General features: G+C 38.6%; 1 protein-coding gene and 1 long non-coding RNA gene across 7 annotated transcripts in view; one reads left to right on the top strand and one right to left on the bottom strand.

The window, feature by feature from the left end:
• The window catches only part of KIF13A (kinesin family member 13A), a 70,598-nt gene that overhangs the window by 33,538 nt on the left and 22,140 nt on the right, over positions 1–14,920 (bottom strand). For all 6 annotated transcript variants that reach the window (XM_081873333.1, XM_081873336.1, XM_081873332.1 and 3 more), the window contains exons 9-19: positions 13,779–13,891; positions 12,072–12,183; positions 11,286–11,498; positions 10,816–10,926; positions 8,756–8,890; positions 6,925–7,055; positions 4,347–4,433; positions 2,210–2,376; positions 1,563–1,773; positions 659–821; positions 90–230 (exon numbers count right to left, since the gene is read on the bottom strand). In XM_081873333.1, coding sequence (XP_081729459.1) covers positions 90–230; positions 659–821; positions 1,563–1,773; positions 2,210–2,376; positions 4,347–4,433; positions 6,925–7,055; positions 8,756–8,890; positions 10,816–10,926; positions 11,286–11,498; positions 12,072–12,183; positions 13,779–13,891 — 1,584 coding nt within the window. The remainder of the gene's footprint in view (positions 1–89; positions 231–658; positions 822–1,562; positions 1,774–2,209; positions 2,377–4,346; positions 4,434–6,924; positions 7,056–8,755; positions 8,891–10,815; positions 10,927–11,285; positions 11,499–12,071; positions 12,184–13,778; positions 13,892–14,920) is intronic.
• On the top strand, positions 1,780–6,889 carry LOC309348374. Its single transcript, XR_014159367.1, has 3 exons — positions 1,780–1,958; positions 2,607–2,655; positions 5,235–6,889. It is a non-coding gene; the product is annotated as an uncharacterized lncRNA (long non-coding RNA).

Here is a 14,920-nt window from a genome sequence, read left to right as displayed (position 1 = left end):
ACAACTGTGCTATATAATGCTTTTAGAAATATTCTGTTTTTATTAAAAGAGTACGATTTTAGCCAAACTGAAAAACTGAGGTTGAATACCTCATGGGCTCTTTCCTTCCATTCTTGATACAGATCTCTCATGTCAATTAACTTGTTTTCCAGCTTCTCTATGGTCCATACTTGAGTACTTTTCCCTTTTCTTCTTACTTGAATAGCTGGTTCGCTTACTATTGCTCCTCTCTAAACAAAGACAAGACAAAGTATCTTAAGTAGATAAAATATGCATTTTAACAAAGTGATTCCATTTTTCAAATTTAAACTCAAACAACATATGCTACATAGCTATGTTAATATTTTGGTACATTCTCTTGCATTTTCCAATTATTTATATAATGGTGGCTGAGAACTAGAAACCATAAATGACTGGAAACATATCAAGATAGTACAGGCATGAATGTCTTGTTTCTACTGTATGTTTACGGGTATTATAATATTGTATCAGCTCAGTGAGATAGAAAGTTTAGAGAAGCTATATCTATTCAATCCATACAACTCTTTTAATTTATGTTCCATTTTCTCTCCCTCATGCACTTGTTCATTCTCTACTTCTGGACTCAAATGACTTCCAAGGGCTTTTACAAAATAGTTTCAATTATCAATTTTCTTACCTTCCTATTGGCACTCAGGTTAGCAGCAGGAATCTGCAGTGTCACTTGATAATCTGTTAGCTTGCTCATTTCTTCAGCCAATAAATTTGCTTCCCTCACTAATGTGTTGGCCTTAACTATCTGCTCTCTTAATTTTGCTAGGCTCTGTCGAAATAACTCATCCCTAGGGGTGGGAAAGAAAATGGAGAGGAGTAGTAGAATATTAATTGGGAAATTGAGAACTTGGTAAGAAGACATTGGCAGAAACAATGATCAAGGTTGTAAACATAAGAATATTAATTATTCCAGATTTTAAAAATTATGTTCAAATATTTTAACAAGAGAAAATAATAGCTTTAAATGAGAGAATGCTTCCTATTTTTTTAATACATGTCAAGGCTATCTTGGAAATGCCATTTGGTAACAAAACAAGTCCCACCGTGCTAATCCGTCTTTATAGGCATTCTGAGAAAAATTATATGTATACCAAGATGAAACCTACAAGTTATACAAGAGCTATAATGAGTTTCCCTTGAAAGCCCTGCAGTAATTCTGACCATATGGGCACTGCACAGTGCCTGTGCTATGACATGATTGGTCCTTAACTGAGAAGACAACGCAGATGAGACCAAATCAGTCAGAATTACTAGGTAAGCAGGACTACATTCTAGTTACGGAAGGTACATACCAAATGCCCGGGCCCCAATGAGTCCTGCGTTTGAAGAATTTAAATGGTACTAAGTTTTACAACAAGCAGTTTGAGTATGGTTAGCTTACTCATAGCACGTTTGCAGGAAGGGTGTTCTAAAGTTATTTGGGATCTGGATGAAAGATTGTCCTGGACAGATTCACACACACAATAGTATTTTTCTTCCGTCACTCATTCTTTCATAGTTACTTATGGTTTTAATATCAATGCTCTCACCTCTCTTCTGACCAAAGGTTCACTTTCTGCTGCGCTGTCTGGGTAGCTTCTGAAAGCCTGTCACTAGAATGCTGATACCGTCTTTCCGGAGAAAGCTGCTGTCGGAGTTGCTCCAGCTCACGCTCATACATCATCCTCTGCTCTTCCAAAGCGCTACGCTTTTCTTCCAAGTATTGTTTCTCCAAGACCTGGACCACATTTTGTACTGGATCTAGATAAGGAAAGCACCAGCAAATCTTAAAATTCATTATCTACATTGTTAATAATTCAGCTTTGCTACTTCTTAACACAATTCTACAGCCACAGTGATCAGAAGGTGAGAGGGTGAGAGATAAAAGATCCAAAGTACCATTTTCTACTGCAGGGTCTATATAAGAAAAGCAAGATGAGCATGAGGTAAATCCCATAAAACTCCACTTACTTCCTAGTAAATATAATTGGGATCAGTTGGTCATACATGATTTACTCCTCCACAGTCTCTATTCCCAGAAAGTCACAACAGTTACTGAACACAACAAAATTATCCATTCCTTATTTACAACCATCAGGACAAGGGAACAGATTAAAGAACCTATCTATTGCCAGGACCTTGAAATTTATGTGCTCCTGTCTGACATTTTCAGTGATGCTGAGCACCAGCTTCTTACCATTGCTATTCAGTGTTTTCATTATGACTTCCATTTGTGCAAACTCATAGTTATAGTCTGGTTCCGAAGAAGCTTCGCTGGCTGCATCTAGATCATGTTCTGCTAACTGCTGCTCTTTTTCAGAGTCTTTCAACCAATCTCTTCGCTTTCTCTTAGGCAGATTGATTCTGTTAAAAAGTTGAGAAAGTAGTTATGAAATACCTTGGTAAATCCATTTTTAAAATGCTGGATTCTGTGGATCAGATCTTTCTATACTTAACAACCCATGAGCAGGGAGGAAAGGCACGCTGCAGGTTGTTCCAAAACAAAGGAAGGTACAGTGTTGACTGTAGATTAATAAGTAAGGAGACAAATATGTACAACCTTCACTGAATTTAATCTTAACCTTCTCTAACAGACAAAGCCAACTGACAAGTCTTGCTCTTAAGATTCTATTCATCTTAAAGGTACAGTAACATATATATTTTTTATTTATTTATTAAATTTGCATACAGTCCATAGATCTCATGACAGCTCACAGCATATAAATACAAGATAAAAACACAAAATATATAAGAAAAACAAGAACAAAAACAAACCAAAACAATAACTTCCCGCAAAACACATTTAAAAGGATATGGATGTTAGTCAGCCAAAGGCTTGGTTGAAGAGGAACATTTTCACCTAGCACCTAAAAGTGTAGAATGAAGATGCCAGATGAACCTCCCTGGGGAAATTGCATTCCACAAGCGGGGAACCACTGCAGAAAAGGCCTGTTCTTGTGTTGCCACCCTCCAGACCTCTCGTGGAGGAGGCACATGAAGAAGGGCCTCACATGAGTATCACAGGGTCCAGGTTGGTTCATGTGGGGAGAGGCAGTCCTTGAGGTATTGCAATCCTGAGCAGCTCAAGGCTTTATAGGTCAAAATCAGCACTCTGAATTGGGCCCAGAAACTAACTGGGAGCCAGGTGGGCCAGGATCAGTGTAATATGCTCAAACCATCTTGCCCCAGTCAGCAACCTGGCTGCCAAATTCTCTACCAGCTGAAGCTTCCAAACCCTATTCAGAGGCAGCCCTAAGTATAATGTGTTGCAGTAATCTAGACTAGAGGTTGCCAGAGCAACTGTAGTTAGGTTATCCCACAACTAACAATGAGTCACAACAGATTTATCTTTTTACTGAGACATTGTTCTCCCCATGTACAAGGGTACATATAACAATGACTTAAAAGCAACAAATTTCTACACTACAATGTAGTACCGTATTTTTCGCCCTATAGGACGCACTTTTTCCCCTCCAAAAATGAAGGGGAAATGTGTGTGCGTCCTATGGGGCGAATGCAGGCTTTCGCTGAAGCCTGGAGAGCGATAGGGGTCGGTGTGCACTGATCACTCTCGCTCTCCAGGTTTCAGGAAGCTATCCCCCCAGTCCGGCAAGCTCCCAGACCGATGCGAAGCTGCGCTCTGGGACCCGTTCTGGGGGCTGGGGTCGGGGGAAGCTCGGGCTTCCCCCGCCCCCAGCCCCGCAAGCTCCCAGAGCGATGCCGAAGCTGCGCTCTGGGACCCGTTCTGGGGGCTGGGGACGGGGGAAGCTCGGGCTTCCCCCGCCCCCAGCCCCGCAAACTCCCAGAGCGATGCCGAAGCTGCGCTCTGCGACCCCCACGCCTGGGGGGGGGGAAAATAATTTTTTTCCCTTTATTCCCCCCCCCCCAAATCTAGGTGCGTCCTATGGGCCGGTGCATCCTATAGGGTGAAAAATACGGTATTTGCCAAACACAATGCAAGCCAATTTGCTTCCATCTTCTGTTCAAGGCTGTTCATGTCAGGATGCATAGCTCCTGGTACTTGCTCTAAAGCAAGTGATTGGTATTTAAGACTGGATTGATTTCAGTTTTATGAAAATACGCTCACAAATTCAAGCTCTATTCAACAGAGTATCATAACAGGAGAAATATTATCTTAGAAGATACTGTGTGGACTAGATGGAAACCTAGACAGACTAATTGCCCAAAAACTAACACTATAGAAGTCTGAGCTGTAACAAAGAAGTTCATCTATTTAGCCTCATTCTTTGGAAGCAAGATTCTTCACTAATAATATTTGGACATAGCTCTCTAAATAAAGAAGGGGGGGAGAGAGAGAAAGAGAGAGAGATTACCTAAAGAAGTGGTTGTTTCCCCATAAGATTCTATCTCCATGCCACAACTGTGTCACAGAACACACCAACGTGCCATTTACACAGGATCTGAAAGCAAAGCACAAGATTAAAAAGACAAATTATTCTTTAAAATCTGAGTTCTCCAACAGCAATTCCCAGTAGTCACAAAACATTACCCACTCTGGTCCACGGGAATTGTTAAATAAGACAGAGATGCAGAAGGGGACAAATTCTCTCCTACCCACTGATCACTCTTGCTCTTTGGTCCAGCAGGGACAGTGAAGAGTGTGTATCACCTAGCTGCCAGGAACCATGTTATAAAATATATTCTTACTCACATGAAACACATCAGGAGAAACAAGGTGGTTTTTTTGTTTCTGGGCTCAACCAAGGCACATACAAATACTTTGTGAGAAGGGGCAAGCAGAAATATATACATTCAGCAGTGCAAACACATGTGCTTTCTTCATAGCCTCTCATTTCTATGGTTTTCAAAGTGTGAGGTGTGCTTCTCTGAAGAGGCATGAGAAGTTTTAAGGATAGGAAAAAGGCCCTTTACAATTTTCCATTCCAACCTGATGATGTGTGCTAAACTGACCAGATAGTGAAAAGTCTACATCCTGAGCTCCGACAGTTACAGTTTGCATTACTTGATTATGCAGAGTGTCCCAAAGAAGTAATTGCCTTATGAGTCTTAGTGGGTGTTGCAGATACTCAAACAGACATGTGCTCTCTTTTTTCCAGCCTGCTTGTTCCTAGCTCTCGGATAAAAGTGTTAATAGATTATTTAATTTGTATCCCATCCTTCCTCTCAAAGGTGCTCAGGGTGACAAAGACAGAAACAATAAAACAATTAAAACATATTTTTAAAAAACTCTTCCAATACAGATGCAGACTGGGAAAGCTCTCTACTTTTGGATGTATTACCTATTCACTTAACGTGGAGAAGAATGAAGAAGTGTTTTCTCTTGATTCAGCACCACAAAGGCCTCCTAACAGAAACCCCTAAACATGCATAAAATGTGTGAAATAAAAGTCATGAAGGCTGTAACAAGAGCCTGATCTCTACTGACAAATTATTATTGCTGCTGCAGCACCTCTTTACTGTATACAGGACAGACAGTGGCTTGGCTTTAGCAATGCAGCATATATGTTTAAGTAATTGGGTCACAGGCTGTTTACCGTAAGCAGTCTGCACAAACCCAGTTAAAACCTCCTTAATGAGACTTGTACATATGTTGCTCCCAGAGTTTAAAAAACAATCTTCCAAAACTAGGTTACTCTGATTAAAAGAAGTTTATTTCACATTAGCCACAGCAGAAAGAACACATTTTTGGTGCAGACCTTAGAGGAAATGTTAGAGAGGCAGCTTTGTATACATTTTCACTGCCCTTAAATTTGGGCAAGCAGAAACAGGGAAGTTAATCATTGTGCACCTAATTTTGTTAGAAAGGTAGCGTTTAAAACAGCTGTCTTCTATTTCTTTTACTGCTGAAAAAAAATCTCTGGGTTCCAAGTGTGGTGAATAAAAGTGAAACAGTATTTTAATTCATCTCCATATCACAAAGAAGTTACTTTCAATCTCCATGAGAATCAGCAATGAAATGATTCAATGTACTGTCAGTTGTAACTTTGGTAACAAGGTTTGCGCCTATTAAGGCATTTTGGATGAAGCACAAATTAAACAAAGCCTATTTAGTTATAAATTTTTTCAGTGACATGCTTCTTTGTTCTTGCCAATCAAAATGACTAACTCCTAGCAATGGAATTCTATCATAACAACACAGAACACCATCTGTTTGGAATTTTGTTCTCTTATGGCTACAGCACTGGAGTATAACACACTAAAGTATACCATGCAAAAAGTATAAATAAAGCTTATGTAGAATACACTGTGCTTATTTCTATACATTTACATTCCTAATTTGTCCTTAAAGCTGGTATCATGTCTTCAAAGAGATTTAGATTTTATTTGGACATGGTGATATTGGTGGGAATCCTTTCCCTTAATAGTATTCAAAAAACTTACTCTTAAGTACTCCACAAATTTGGATTATTAATAATTGGTGTATGCAATCATGATTACAGGATATCTGTTTCACTTATCATGTTGCTAGTACTGGCATCAAGAAGTTATGGGAACTCCTTTAAACTGACTGATTTTGTTGTGGTTCACCTCTAACATTTGTTTTTTCTTAGCATTCTTTTTTGGCAATGCTCAAATATTTCCAAAGTCAAACACCTAGAAAGATTACAGAGAAAAATATTCTGGGACATAGCTTTGTTTTACCTTTTATTGTTGTTATAATATTAAGGTAATTTACGTACTGCTCCATATTTCAAAGAAAGGTCTGAGCAGTTTAATTCTCATATGATATGAGAAGCATCTCTCCCGGTATGCTTATGCATCAAGAACAGCACAAGCACTTATTTTATTGCTCTTATCATTATGACGGTATCAAAACTAAATATGTGGAGTTTTCCACTTTTCTTATCAGGGTGCTTTTCTATAAATTTCTCTACAAACATGAATGCTACCCTTTTTTGTAGGTTGAAACTGAATTTGCATTTCTCTTACCTTGCATTTTCTTTTGGTGAAAGAGAAACTTCCCCATCTGGTGCAATGTCTATCTCGCAGTGTTCTGGTTGGATCCCTATGCCAAATAGCTGTATATCCTGAGAAGTATCTGCACCAACCCTAGTATGATCCTGGTTAAGACAATTACAATGAAAATAAATCTGCTGCTTTTATTGACATAGGCACATACTAATTCATCACAAAGTATGTGCAATCCACCCTGGAATCCCATGGCCATATTCATTACACAGTGAAACTATTGCTAGCCTGGCAGAGGTAACAAGGCCCCTGTACAAACTCTCTAAAACTGATCTCACAGAAATATATGCCCACACTTAATTATTATACAAAGATTGAGACATAATGCTGTACATGGGATTAACCAATTGCCTTTGCAAACTAGAAATATTTTCACAGTTTAATTGTTCACAGTAATTTCTGCTTATAACATTAGAAACATTTGGTTGCATTTATTATATAGGTCTAAGAAAATAGGTTCCTAAGAACAAAGATAAAAGAGCTAGGTTTAATTATTACAACAATTACCCATCTGAAATCTACTAATAGCAATCCAATTTAACTACAGTCATACCTCGGGATAAATATGCTTCAGGATAAGTATTTTTGGGTTGCACTCCACGGTGACCCAGAAGTAACGGAGCACGTTACTTCCAGGTTTCGCCGCTCACACATGCGCAGGTGGTCAAAATGACGTCACGCGCATGCGCAGAAGCGGCAAAACGCGACCCACGCACACACGCAGTCGCATCTTACGTTCTATTCAGGATGCAAACGGGGCTCCGGAGCGGATCCCGTTTGCATCCCGAGGTACCACTGTATAACAAAAAACCTGAATCAGTACTGAGTACTATATACGAGAAAGAAAAACTTGGCTTGAATCTTAAGAGATAGAGGACACGGAATGAAAAAGCTATCTTTATACACATTTATTAGTATGCCTATCAATAAACTGAATACATACAGCAAACTATCTCATCATTTTATTTTTTTGCTGAGATATATGAACTGATTATCAAAATTAAATTCACAATGGTATGGACTATGTGCATAACAAACAGCAGAAGTTAACACAGAATCTAAATTTCTCCTTCCTGGGCCAAAATTATGATAAAGCCTTAGAAGTAAGAGCACTTGCCTACACAAGAATTCATATTAGCCTTTTTGACCACTTACAAGGAAGGGTTAAACTGAGAGAATCATAGTGAATGATCAGGTTAAAAAATGGAAGGAGCAACGGATTTTCTGCAATGTCTTTTAGTTTTTGCAAATAAAGTACTGACTGAAAAGTTTTTTTATTAAAAACAAGTAAGGAAGTTTCAGTCCCATACTTTAAGAACCAATGTAGATTTAAAAAGGTAAAGGTAAAGTACCCCTGACAGTTAAGTCCAGTCATGAACGACTCTAGGGTTTGCAGCGCTCATCTTGCTTTACTGGCCGAGGGAGCCGACGCTTGCCCGCGGACAGTTTTTCCGGGTCATGTGGCCAGCATGACTAAGCCGCTTCTGGTGAAACCAGAGCAACACACGGAAACGCCGTTTACCTTCCCGCTGGAGCAGTACCTATTCATCTACTTGCACTTTGTGGTGTACTTTCGAACTGCTAGATTGGCAGGAGCTGGGACCAGGCAACATAAGCTCACCCCGTCACAGGGATTCAAACCACCAATCTTCCGATCGGCAAGCCCTAGGCTCATTGGTTTAGACCACAGCGCCACCCGCGTCCCTAATGTAGATATAATCCCACAAATTCAAATTTAGCGCAGTTTTTCAAGGGAAGCTCCAAAACACTACGGAATTTAATGCCTTTTTACCTTTAAATAGTAAACCAGTAATTCATTGAGTGCAGGATCTGCATTTAGATTCACCAGGTAGCACTTATCTTCCCCAACCTTGATGCCAGAAGTTTCAAGGGAAATGCCCATACTCTCTAGCTGTCTTTGTCTCTCCTGTAAAATACGCAGGAAAAAAATTAATTCATCAGATCTAAGTGCCAATAAACCTAAATATTATGACTTGAGACATAATCACAGGCAAAAGAAAAACAGCTGCTGACACTGCTCTACGAATCTTTACACAAGATTTCACATAGAACTATAATAGGTAGGTTCCATATCAGTTTCCATGCTTCCACTTTTCCAAAAGGTGGTACAAGGAGGAAAACCTATTTGGATTTAGAATCACCTTTCTCACAAACTGCTCAACTCTGAGGCATAAAACAAACTCTTCTGTGAGCAGAAGCAGCCTTCCTCATGTGAGAGGGTACCATTGGAAATAAAAACAGAGTTACCATTAATCTGCACCCAGCTAAAATAATAGGTCTAGAACAGATAACAAAAGAGGTTGCACAACTATGACTAACACTATCCAATAAGCCTTTCATCTATTATGACTCTTGTTCATCAGTCAATGAAACAGACTAGTGAAGTCATGCATACAGTCCTATCAGTGCCTTTTAAAACAATGAAACATATTATTACAATTTATAACATTCTTATAAACTGTGGTTGGACAACATGCCACAATAAAAATATTTTTAAAATATACAATTAGAATGTAAACTAATTCTTCTAATCTTTGCTGTTTTTTTCACTTTCCTTCACAATAACCTACAACAAAATAACTTAGAACAACAGAAGTACCAATGAACATACAATTAGATTTTGGCCGGAGGAAACTTAACAGTCATGAGATAAGAGAATCATCCACAGAGCAGGAATGAATGGACAGTTGTTGCAGTAGTGCTAAGTAAGCAGTAGGTTCCTTTACAGACCTTTATGGAAATCAGTGCATTTTGACTTAATCCAAAAGGATCTGGAGTGAGCAATGAGGTGGCCAAGTTTTCTCTGACACCAGTGGTAAAAACGAAAGGGGACTGCAAGGAGCTCCAAAAGGATCTCTTCCAACTAAGCAAATGGGCATTAAAATGAATTCCAATGTGAGCAAATATAAAACACACTGAGGTGAAAAATCCTAACTTCACATATACGCTAATGGGGTGGAGAAGGTGACTGCGGAAAAGTTCTCTCCCTCTCATATAATACTAGAACCCAGGATAAAAGGAAGTACTACCTCACACAGGGAACAATTACTTGCCTTACTTCATATTCTCTTGCAAAATTTGCTGATGAAACATGAATACAAAAATACACTGAAACACCACTCATTTAGGCCAAACTAAGCCATATTAATACCTGGCCCTCAACTTTAGAACTCCTTAGCTTTGCTTCAAGTGAGCATGCTCGTAGCAATACAGTGACATGTGAGCTGTGACAATTATTTGCTGTAACAGGGAATGTTTGGGTAGCTGCCTACTGTGACTGTAGGTTTTAATCCAGCTGTTATTTTTGCAGCCATCTACGGAATGAGCAGCTTTGTTTAATACCGAAGTAAAGCCTATGCAACCACAGCAAGTATGCTAGCATTGTGTGACATCAATATAAACTGTTAATTAACCTACTTCCTCAGGATTTCCTTAAACTTTATATTTTTTGGAATTTTCTTTAGTTTTCCAAGTTTTTAATTTGCATCTTGTCTTGTTGCATGTCACCATACATATTTGTTGGTTTGTTGCCTAGTTTTATTCACACTATTGTAAACTATAGTGGACTATTTTAATGAAGGACAGTAAATAAATATTTTAAATACATAAAATCCAGGTGAATGGCAAGAGCCACAGATTTTCAGGAAACAGTATGACAGCCAGATCACATTTGGAAATATAAAACTTGTCCATCTCTGTTCCATAGACTATTATCTTATTATTATTTATTGAATTTATATACGGCCCTATATTTTCAGGTCTCAGGCTACGTACTGTAATGCAAACTTACACTAATTAAGCATTTAGCAGAAAGAATACTGAAAAGAATACCTGTGCAATTTCTTCTGTTTTCCTTAACTTCTCCTCCCAAGTGACAGTCAGTTCTTTTATTAGTTTCTCAGATTCCTCCAATTTTTCCTTTAACTCTGGTGCCTTCATAGCCTTCATAGCCAAAATATGACAGTTACAAACATTTTATAATTCCCAATTTATCCATGACAAATTTTAATCCCGTTCTGCTAGTCAAACAAATTGGGTTGTGAACAGAATCACATACATGGGTGCAAATACTTAGAACCCCAAACTACTCTTTCATTATGTTTAATTGTGCTCACCATTTGGATTTCCCCTTTCCCACAAGAAATTCAGATCATCAATTCATCTTCAAATAAATCCTGTTGTGATACAAATTTTATAGCCAATTCAAAAACATTAACCTCCCCGCCCTTTGTAAAATGTGTATGGAACTAATAAAAAAGACAACTCACTGAATCCCACCAGTAATATTACCATATATTTACCTCTGCCTGAGAAAGTTGTTCTTTTAGTTTCTCTACTTCTTCACGTAGTTCTCGGATGACCCTGGCATTTGGATCTTCGTTTACTATAGCATGATTAACTATCCTTTTAGCTCTGTCTGCATATCTCAGTGTGGAGAGTGTTTCTTCATAATTATCAGCTGCTGGACTAATTGTAGCTATCATAGCTGTTTGGCTGTTTCCTCCCAAGTTGTCCTAAAGAGTATATTAAGTAATTCATAAATATGTGAAGCAATTTGAAAATATACCCCTTCTCTAAACGCACAATTTCACTACATTTAGCATACAAAGGTTTGCACTCACTGAAGTCATTGCACAAGCAGAACAACTTTCACTTGCACAAGGGAACTTCCCCTCCTCCTTCCCCAACTCTCCAAAGCAGATCTAGTGGTGGAACAGAGGGTACATGGGGGATGGAGAGGAAAGGGAAGTTCTGTTGCATGGGCAAAAGTCATTCCATTCACATAATGATTTAGTTGAATATAATGCACACTTTTAAAATCAAGGTGCATTGCTTTCAACCGCATCTGACCTACAACACATTGGATATTTAGCTCGCAGCATTACAAAGTATCATGCAAAAATCAGAATGGCAAGTAAACAGCTGTGTCAAAAGGTTACTATAGCAAGAAAAAGCATGTATCATACCAGGAAGAGGTTGCATCTAGAATATTTCTTAATTAGTGAAAAAAGTTTGCACACTGGTGTGCAAGATAGCATATCAGTCCATGACAGTTTCCCTTAGAATGATACAGTGCCATGTCTTACCTTGAGAAGCCAGGTGAGCACAGAGTCTCTGTAAGGCACAAATTTGTTTTTCCCCTTTCCTGCTGCTTGGTCTGCAAGTGATGAGATAACCAAACCTAGTGTTGAGAGTGACCTAGGAGAGCAGCAAATTGTTATCAGCTAGAACATGTAACATACAATTTGTCAAAAGCTGCAATGAAATTTAATCTTGGGGGGGGGGAGGTAGCTTCTGTGGGGTGTAATAAATTTTAGAACTTGTGAAGATTTAAAAAGGATTTCAAGAGTAATAGAAATCTGTAGAAGAATAAACTGCTATGTAAAGCCTATGGAGCTAAACAGTAAAAGGTGTTGCATACAGGTCAAAATGAGCACCAACAGTATTAAAGGGTGCTTTGTAGCACTACAGTCAAAAACACAAGCAAGCAAACAGTGCAAGAATAGGAATAAGCATATTCAATTTTCAGAAGAAAAGAGCACCTCCTACTATGAAGCTATGTAAATAAGAGGTAATTATCTGCCATTTGTTTATTAAGAAAATAGATGGATAGCAAAAGCAAATTTACTGCAAACAAATGAAGCAGCTTTTAGAATTCTTATTTGGGAGTCACTGTAACAACTTGTTGCATGATGATGATAATGATATAGTATACAGTGGTACCTCGCAAGACGAATGCCTCGTAAGACGAAAAACTCGCAAGACGAAAGAGTTTTTCGTTTTTTGAGTTGCATCGCAAGACGAATTTCCCTATGGGCTTGCATCGCAAGACGAAAACGTCTTGCAAGTTTGTTTCCTTTGTCTTGCAAATTTGTTTCCTTTTTCTTAAAACCGTGCATTCAGGGGGTGCAGTTGCGACTTGACTTCGAGGAGCAACTCATAGCATGCAGTGTGGTAGCCTTTTTTGAGGTTTTTGAAGACTTTGGTGATTTTTGAAGCTTTTCCAAAGTCCGTGCTTCGCAAGACGAAAAAATCGCAAGACGAAAAAACTTGCAGAACGAATTAATTTCGTCTTGCGAGGTACCACTGTATATTATACCCTGCCCATCTGACTAGGTTTCCCCAGTCACTCTGAGCGGCTTCCCGCAGAAAAAATAAACATAAATCAAACATTAAAAGCTTCCTGAAACAGGGCTGCCTTCAGAAGTCTATGGAAATTTATATAGTTCTTTTAACTCTTTGACATCGGCTGTGAGGGCATTTCACAGGGCGGGTGCAACAACTGAAAAGGCCTTCTGCCTGGTTCCCTGTAATTTCACTTCTTGCAAAGAGGGAACTGCCAGAAGGCCCTTGGAGTTGGATCTCAGTGTCCAGGCTGAACGATGTGGGTGGAGACACTCCTTATCTAGTTAAGACCAATACACTGAAGTGTTTAAGGAAAACAACAAGTTTACTGAGAACTCTGCAACCATTAAAACCCTACTGTTACTTAGTTGCTGTTTAATGCAATATCCACAACTGCTTGGGGAAATGGATGTGAAGAAATTACAATGTGCAAGCACCTTTTCATTATATAAAGTGCTGCTGTCACTTCAGGTTAACGATTTCACATTAGTCACATGCCTGGATCATAAATGGAAAAAATTTGCAGAAAGGTAAAACTAATCTAACATTCAGAATTCTGAATGCTATTTGAATGTAGTCTGATGAGAAGCTTGATTTAAAGGGCCTTCTGATGAGTACAGCCAAAGTGAATGTTTATTTGGATACTTTAAATTCACTCATGCCCTTACTTGTTTATATTGCTGCCTTCCTTCAGACGTTCTCCTGCTGCTCCTGTTTTAGATACTCTTTCACTACCAGCCAAATCTACCAGGCTGACTTTGCTCACTTTCTCTCCGGAGTTCTAAGCAAAAACACAAACATACAAAAACAAATCAATCTTTTTAATAGCCTACTATGAATTCACACAGTGCAAGAAACCATAAAATACAGGCAAACAAACTTGAACAACATCAAGAGGCAGTTGCTGTGATATTTTTAAGTCACTTTCACATTACTGTTTAGTACAGACATCTTTAGAATTAACAGTATCAAATCTTTGTAAATACTAATAATAACTGTGCCCAATTTACATTTAATTATATACGCCATATTGGCCTCACAATGCCCTGTAAGGGAAAAGCTGAAAAACACCAGACAGTCATAATAAAGATGCATGCTATTTCATTACCCTTCCCATTCCACATTTTCCAAGAAAAAGGGGTCTAACACATTTGTAAAAGTTACTTATTGTGTATTCATGCAGATTCATGTGCAGGCATGATAAAGACAGTAGAAACCTTTTTGGAGTTTCAGGATCTATATATAGCATCTCTGTCCTTCTACTTAGCCTAGACATCTCCAAAATATTTTAGTTTTCCATGTGTATGAAAAGTTTCACGAGGACACTTCCGCACAAATGATCACTATGTCCATTCTGATGAAATTTATTTGGAGAGTTCTGTATTACATACTCTTCTTCTAAGGATCCATCAAGTAGCAGTTGATATCAGTCCCTAATAGAGGATGTTAGATTTTCTGACTTGCTGGAACCAATCCTAAATCTGGTTACCAAGCAACAGATCTCTGGTCGTGTTCTATTCTAATACCTTTATTGACCATATTACATTTCTCTCCCTACCCCCATACATAAGGTGGGGCAATCTGATATATATTCACTGCCATGTCTTGATGAACTACTTCCATAAGGTTTCTGGTGGCTGGTTTGTACCTGCCCATTCCCATGTATTCATTACCATGAAGACACATCAAACCAAAGCAACACAGAAAGTGCTGTACTGGATTTTTACAAACCTCTATAATCTGTAGAACAATAACAAATACAGTATCTAATAGTAATGTGTGTCTACAAATGACATTTGAAATTTCATGC

Source organism: Podarcis erhardii, assembly GCF_964252035.2.
Source record: "Podarcis erhardii genome assembly, chromosome: 8".
Taxonomy (NCBI): domain Eukaryota; kingdom Metazoa; phylum Chordata; class Lepidosauria; order Squamata; family Lacertidae; genus Podarcis; species Podarcis erhardii.
This window is presented reverse-complemented; position numbering and strand designations above follow the sequence as displayed.